Source organism: Neolamprologus brichardi, chromosome 18 (assembly GCF_056152115.1).
Source record: "Neolamprologus brichardi isolate AB-2024 chromosome 18, ASM5615211v1, whole genome shotgun sequence".
NCBI lineage: Eukaryota > Metazoa > Chordata > Actinopteri > Cichliformes > Cichlidae > Neolamprologus > Neolamprologus brichardi.
In genome coordinates this window covers 7093893-7101443 of record NC_142121.1, presented here as the reverse complement: position 1 = coordinate 7101443, position 7551 = coordinate 7093893, and the positions used below count along the sequence as shown (strand labels likewise).

Genomic DNA, 7551 nt, shown 5'->3' with positions numbered 1-7551 from the left:
TCGTTCCCGGTGGGTGATGGGCTCCGCCAGGGCTGCCCTTTGTCACCGGTTCTATTCATAATTTTTATGGACAGGATTTCTAGGCGCAGCCAAGTGGCGGAGGGCTTTCGCTTTGGTGGCCTCAGAATCTCATCTCTGATCTTTGCGGATGATGTGGTTCTGTTGGCTTCATCGGGTGAGGGCCTCCAGCTCGCACTGGAGCGGTTCGCAGCCGAGTGTGAAGCAGCGGGAATGAGGATCAGCACCTCCAAATCTGAGGCCATGGTTCTCAGCCGGAAAAGGGTGGAGTGCCCACTCCGGGTCGGGGATGAGTTCCTGCCCCAAGTGGAGGAGTTCAAGTATCTCGGGGTCTTGTTCACGAGTGATGGGAGAAGGGAGCCGGAGATCGACAGACGGATTGGGGCTGCAGCTGCAGTAATGCAGACGCTGCACCGGTCCGTTGTGGTGAAGAGGGAGCTGAGTGTAAAAGCGAAGCTCTCAATTTACAGGTCGATCTACGTCCCTACCCTCACCTATGGCCACGAGCTGTGGGTAGTGACCGAAAGGACGAGATCGCGGATACAAGCGGCGGAAATGAGCTTCCTCCGAAGGGTGGCTGGCCTCTCCCTTAGAGATAGGGTGAGAAGTTCGGCCATCCGGGAGGGGCTCAGAGTAGAGCCGCTGCTGCTCCACATCGAAAGGAGCCAGCTGAGGTGGTTTGGGCATCTGACAAGGATGCCCCCTGGGCGCCTCCTGGGTGAGGTGTTCCAGGCATGTCCCACCGGGAGGAGGCCCCGGGGCAGACCCAGGACACGCTGGAGAGATTATATCTCTCGGCTGGCCTGGGAACGCCTTGGTGTTCCCCCGGACGAGCTGGAGGAGGTGGCTGGGGAGAGGGAGGTCTGGGCCTCTTTGCTTAGGCTGCTGCCCCCGCGACCCGGCCCCGGATAAAGCGGATGAAGATGGATGGATGGATGGATGGACTTTGTTTTTTGGCCTTTTTGTCCAGTCTGTCTTCGTACGGACCTGCTGAGTTCTTCTTCATTTTGTACATAACTGTTTTGTGGGTGAATAAAATGCAAGTAGAGATTAAAACCGCAGAATTAATGATTACCGGTGCTGGAAATGCTAGTGTTTGATGCAGTGTCTTGATGTTGTTGCCACTCGTACCCGGCATGCAATGCGCGAAAGTCACGTGGTCTGTCAATCTCTATTTCAAACAGTAACAGTTCAAAACTGGAAAAATAAAATTCCAGTGAAACCTGTTTACACTTGTAGCGATCTCTGAAGATAGCAGCTACTCCTCCACCTCGACCAGATCTGCGTGGGACATTAAAATAGCAGCAGTCTGAAGGCAAAAGTTCTGCAAAGGCGCTGGAATCACCAGCAGTTATCCACGTCTCAGTTAGGCAGAGAAAGTCCAAGTACTGTGACAAAAAATATTCCTTAAGGATAAAAGTCTTATTCGATACCGGCGTTTACCAGGCCAAATTTGGCCGGAGTTGAATAGTCACCAGACTTAGAAGCTCGCGCAACATAACGCAGGTTTTGCAGATTCACTCCGCGCTGCCGTGGACAGGGAGGCAGGGAGCGGCCGGGCGGGAACAGCACAGAGCCAGCGAGCGGCACCAGATACGTATAGGATGGCTTACGAAGATGCCAGGGAAAAGGGGGAGACAGGCAACGCCAGGGACAGAAAAATCAAACGCCAGACAGGCCTTCAATTTCAGTAATCTTCCACTCCGTTTGCCGCGACGGCGACCTCGCTTCCGCAGAGACGGCACAGGTACACGGAGCAGGTGAGTAGGAACCAACGACAGCAGTGGAGGCGGTATTTTGTGTGCATTTCCAAGTCTACACACCGGCGTATTGGGAGATAGTCGAAGGTCAAGTAAAACGTGGCGGTCATAGAGCAGCAGGGAGTCTACATCATAGCAGAATAAAAACATTAAAACAGAAATTTGGAGAAACAGACGGCAAGACATACACATCGGCGCCATCTTCGATCCAGCAATCTGCGATTTCCTGTTTGATTTAGTGGAGTCAGTTGTTCCCATGCATCATTCTGTAAGTGTGAGAATGAACTAAGATTAGAAAATGTCAAAATATAAAGTGTGATTTATTTTTATTCATCACAGCATCCTAAACTTTGCTGAACTTTTTCAAATATAAAATGAACTCGCTGAGTGTTGACTGTCATAACTCAAGAAAAGTTAAACTGGGCTGACCCAGTTAAAAATAATTTTAACAGTTTCAACCAGTTAAACCAGTTTACCTGGGTCAGGCTTGTTACTGCATGCTGAAACCAAACATACCACACCCTGCTTCACCTGAATGGCTCTTGGTCGCTCTGTAAGAATATTTCTTTAGTGCCTCCCTTCACAGATGTGTCTGTATCAGGATGGGTCTAAACAACATGGTGTAAATGCAGTTGCTGGTGAGCCTCATTTCCTGTAGGAGGAGAACAAGAGCAGAGATCTGTTTCCCTTCAGAGCACAGAGGTTGTTTCTGTTCAGAGGAAGTGAAACTGTCTGACAGTCGCTGAGAGACGGTGAAACGGCACAGCACATGAATCAAATGGATCAAAATAAATTCTGCTGTTCAGTCTGTTTGGATCTACTGAAGGATCCGGTGACTATTCCCTGTGGACACAGCTACTGCATGAACTGTATTAAAAGCTTCTGGGATGAAGAGGAAGAGAAGAAAATCTACAGCTGCCCTCAGTGCAGACAGACTTTCACAGCGAGGCCTGTCCTGGTGAAAAGCACCATGTTAGCAGATTTAGTGGAGGAGCTGAAGAAGACTGGACTCCAAGCTGCTCCTGCTGATCACTGCTATGCTGGACCTGAAGATGTGGCCTGTGATGTCTGCACTGGAAGAAAAATCAAAGCCTTCAAGTCCTGTCTGGTGTGTTTGGTCTCTTACTGTGAGAAACATGTTAAGCTTCATTATGAATGTCCTGCATTTGACAAACACAAGCTGGTGGAGCCCTCCAAGAAGCTCCAGGAGAACATCTGCTCTCGTCATGATGAGGTGATGAAGATGTTCTGTCGTACTGATCAGCACAGTATCTGTTATCTCTGCTCTATGGGTGAACATAAAGGCCACGACACAGTCTCAGCTGCAGCAGAAAGGACTGAGAGGCAGAGAGAGCTGGAGGTGAGTCGACAAAACATCCAGCAGAGAATCCAGGACAGAGAGAAAGATGTGAAGCTGCTTCAACAGGAGGTGGAGGCCATCAATCAGTCTGCTGATCAAACAGTGGAGCACAGTGAGAAGATCTTCACTGAGCTGATCCATCTCATCCAGAAAAGAAGCTCTGATGTGAAGCAGCAGATCAGATCCCAGCAGGAAACTGAAGTGAGTCGAGTCAAAGAGCTTCAGGAGAAGCTGGAGCAGGAGATCACTGAGCTGAAGAGGAAAGATGCTGAGCTGAAGCAGCTCTCACACACAGAGGATCACATCCAGTTTCTACACAACTACCCCTCACTGTCAGCACTCAGTGAGTCTACAGACTCATCCAGCATCAATATCCGTCCTCTGAGCTACTTTGAGGATGTGACAGCAGCTGTGTCAGAGGTCAGAGATAAACTAAAGGACATTCTGAGAGAGGAATGGACAAACATCTCACTGACAGTCACTGAAGTGGATGTTTCACTGTCAGATCCACCAGAGCCAAAGACCAGAGCTGGATTCTTAAAATATTCATGTGAAATCACACTGGATCCAAACACAGTAAACACACTGCTGTTATTATCAGAGGGGAACAGAAAAGTAACAGCAGTGAATCAACAACAGTCTTATTCTGATCATCCAGACAGATTCACTAACTGGTTTCAGGTCCTGAGTAGACAGAGTCTGACTGGACGTTGTTACTGGGAGGTGGAGTGGAGAGGGGGACGAATTTGTGTAGCAGTCGCATACAAGAATATCAGCAGAAAAGGACGGGGTAATGAATGTGTGTTTGGACGTAATGACAAATCTTGGTCATTAGATTGTAACAACAACAGTTATACATTTCGGTACAACAACATTAAAACTCGTGTCTCAGGTCCTCGTTCCTCCAGAGTAGGAGTGTACCTGGATCACAGAGCAGGTATTTTGTCCTTCTACAGCGTCTCTGAAACCATGACTCTCCTCCACAGAGTCCAGACCACATTCACTCAGCCGCTCTATGCTGGACTGATATTTTACTACAATAATTATGGAGCCACAGCTGAGTTGATTAAAGTGAAATAGACTGAAGTCTTTCATATTGTGGGTTTAAATCTGTATTTTAGTTTCATTTTATTTTCTCTCCATCATTTCTGCACAGAGATCAGCTGTCAGTCAAACATTATGGGTGGTACCTCCACATCTTCTAGTTGTTCTCTTGATGTTTCTGAGTTTTTAAAGGAGATCTTTCCTGTGACTGTTTATGGAGGCTATCACTGCTCATCATCATTTTGATTTACTAAAATATTTCTCCACATGAAAATGTAAACTTCTCTATCCTCTAAATGTTTCTGGAATATTTGTATTGAAAAATGTCGACATTTCTCTTCATGAGTATGGCAGACCATGTGTGTGTGTTTGTGTTTGTTTTTGTCAAAATCATCAAACAAATGAGGAAAAACTGTGATTTTAATGAATGAATTCATATATTGTGTTGATGTTTTATTGTGTGAATAAACTGGAAGGTTTGACTATAAATCAAACTTTGAACAAAGTCTTTTCTTCTGTCTTCATTCCAGGATCTCACTCAAATCTGATGCAGAAAATATGAAACTAATCTGAGAGAATAATTGAAGCAGTTTTCCTCCTGAAGCATCACAAAGTTCAGAGTTCATGTTTAGAGCAGAAGATTCAGCAGTCGCTCTGTGACCTTTCAACTTTCTTCACTAAAACAGCTTCATTACAGAGAAACAAGTCACATTTTCTTCATGTTCTTAAGTCCTTTCAGATGTTTTTAATGGTCCTTGAATGCAGCATCAGTGTCGCAGGTTTAAAAGGTCACTTTCTGTTGTGTTCAAAGATTTCCTTCAGACATGGTCTTTAATCAGTAAAGCCAGTGATACAGCAGTGTCATTAGCTGTGTTATTGGCACCAGGCTGTGTTTATGTATGTATTTAATTCTGTCTGAGGATGTCTTCAGCATGAAATGATCATTTGCTCAGCTGCTGTGTCTCATCTCTTATCAGACATTGGTTGGAACAGAGTTTTGTTGCTGACCATCTGACAAGAGGGTGAAGAAAAGCTTCAGGCTTCATTTGGACACTACGTTGGACAGAAGTCTCCACAAAAATGACTCAGAAACACAAATATTATTAATGAAAGTCCAAATGTCAAAAAGGGGTCATACATGATCCTGAGAAATGTCCTTGAACATTTGAACATGAGTCAGAGGGTTGTCAGGTTTCTACACTGCATCGTGGCATCAAGCCTGAGATGTCTGTGTAAACAAGTATGGAGGACACAAATGCACAGACGCAGTCGAGCTGTTTACTGCTGATGAGGAAGGAAAATAGTCTGTTGGATATTAAAGCAGCATTTATTAGAGTAAGAACAGATACTTATGTCCTTCATTTGATCCCCGTCAATTTACAGAAGACTTAAGGACCCTTTGACTTCTAACATACAGCTGCATGTTTACAATTTTATTATTGATTTATTTCTAGCAAAGCGAGACTTTACTGATTAAAGACATATAATCAGACATATTACTGTTACTTTCTGAAAAAGACTCACATGAAGCAGATTTATCAAGCAAACATCAAGACACATCCTTCATGGCTTAAAGTTGCAGTGGGACTCTTTCGCCATCTGGTGGTTGTAACAGTTATGACAACTGTTCCTGCATATATGTCCCTCCTCAGTGTGAAGAAGACTGGACTCCAAGCTGCTCCTGCTGATCACTGCGTGTTCCTCCTGTGTCTAAAATCTATTTCCATTATGAATGAGCTTAACGAGTGAACCGTCAGCTCGTTCAAACACACGTTAAAGTCCGTTTGGCTCGACACCACCGAACAGAGGCAGCAATATAACATAGCTAACATTAGCAGTGCAGTGAATCCTGCTTGTGCCGTCATATTCAGGACTGCAAACCGACTATTGAACGGCGTATATTTTACAGCAAAGGCTTTAAAACAAAGTTAGTACAAACATCACTAATGTCACATAACTTTGCCGACATGTGGCCAACAGTAATGTTTTAATGTTCTTCATTATTAAAAATTCACACATAAATAAGTGACATAATATTCAGTACTTACTTTTAAAAGTTTACTCTTCGCCGCTCTGCTTCTGCCGGTTTTTTTTGGCAAAATTATCCACACCCACCGCAGCGCTGTGCATTCTGGGATATGTTGGGCCACGAAGTCTACACCGCCACATCCTTAAAAAAATAAAGGACGCATTTGAGGGCCGCATTTCAGGCAGCCTTCGAATTGAGACAGCCTTCGTCACGTCGCTGTGATGTAATCGGCCTTAAAATGCGGCCTTTAAACCACGTTACCCAGCATGCCACAGGGCCACGATTTACAGCCCAGTGCCAGAAAAGTAGCTGTGATTACCCACCTGGCACTGTGCATAACGTCAGCAACTTGAGAAGGCAGACACTTGAATGCGGTGACCGGCCAGACAGTAGTACACGGAGAAGGGCAGCGAGGCCTCGCGTTAGCCTGGTGAGTCAGGTCCCCAGGAGAGTCGATCACAGGAAAAACGATAAAATCCAGGTTTTCCAGGCTAAAAATTAAAACAGAGCTAAGCAAACGAACACATACACAGAGAGCAGCGGCAGAAAGACACGCCAGCGCACGCTCACCCGGAAACACGACCTCAGTACTTTCGGTGTAAATATCTAATTAAATAATTACATGTGGCATTAATTAAACAAAATTAGAAATATATAAATAAATAATTTATTAAATGTTTTACATTAAATGAATGGGCATTTAATATTTAATTAATTCATTACAATTTTAAATAGTTAATGAAATCTTAATTAATTGTTTAATGGTGTCTTTAATTAAGTCATTTTGTCACTCCTGGCTCTCCATACCCTTGGTCTGTCGCAAACAGGTAATCAAGAAGGAGACAGACTCGGAGGATGAGTCACAGGGCGAAGGCACCGTAACAGAGGGAGAGGTGAGGTAGAGCGGGGAAGACGATTATGGGTGGAAAACTAATACTGATGGGTCTTACGTACAGGTGGAGGAGAGACGCTCGGGAGGAGGGAGTGGATAGCTGAGTGGGTGTCCAGTTGAGACATGGAGGAGTGGTGCCAGGGGCGGATCTAGAGAAATTTCCCTAGGATGGCATAAGGGTGGCATGAAAATCAAATGGGGTGGCAAAATCAAAGCCTTTTTTTTCAAACACCTATGCAGGCGGTTACATATGGTTAAAATGATTCAAATGCATTAAGTATACACATGTTTCATATAAACATAGTCTATAACTTAATTATTTTCAGTTACACAAAACATGTGAATTTTGATTTTATGTGCTGTATAGCCTGTATAGTAAATAAATATGTAGCCCAATAAGTATACAATCCAGAAAGCTACACAACATGGGGCGGTTCATTGACAAACA

The 7551-nt window shown here is 44.7% G+C and overlaps 1 protein-coding gene across 1 annotated transcript; it reads left to right on the top strand.

Annotated features, from left to right (window-relative positions):
- Window positions 1–2556: 2556 nt before the first annotated feature.
- On the top strand, window positions 2557–7223 carry LOC148097543 (E3 ubiquitin/ISG15 ligase TRIM25-like). The gene is made up of 2 exons (XM_087832425.1): window positions 2557–3250; window positions 7168–7223. Exons 1-2 carry the CDS (start codon window positions 2557–2559, stop codon window positions 7221–7223), a joined length of 750 nt encoding a protein of 249 aa, XP_087688551.1.
- Window positions 7224–7551: the final 328 nt, after the last annotated feature.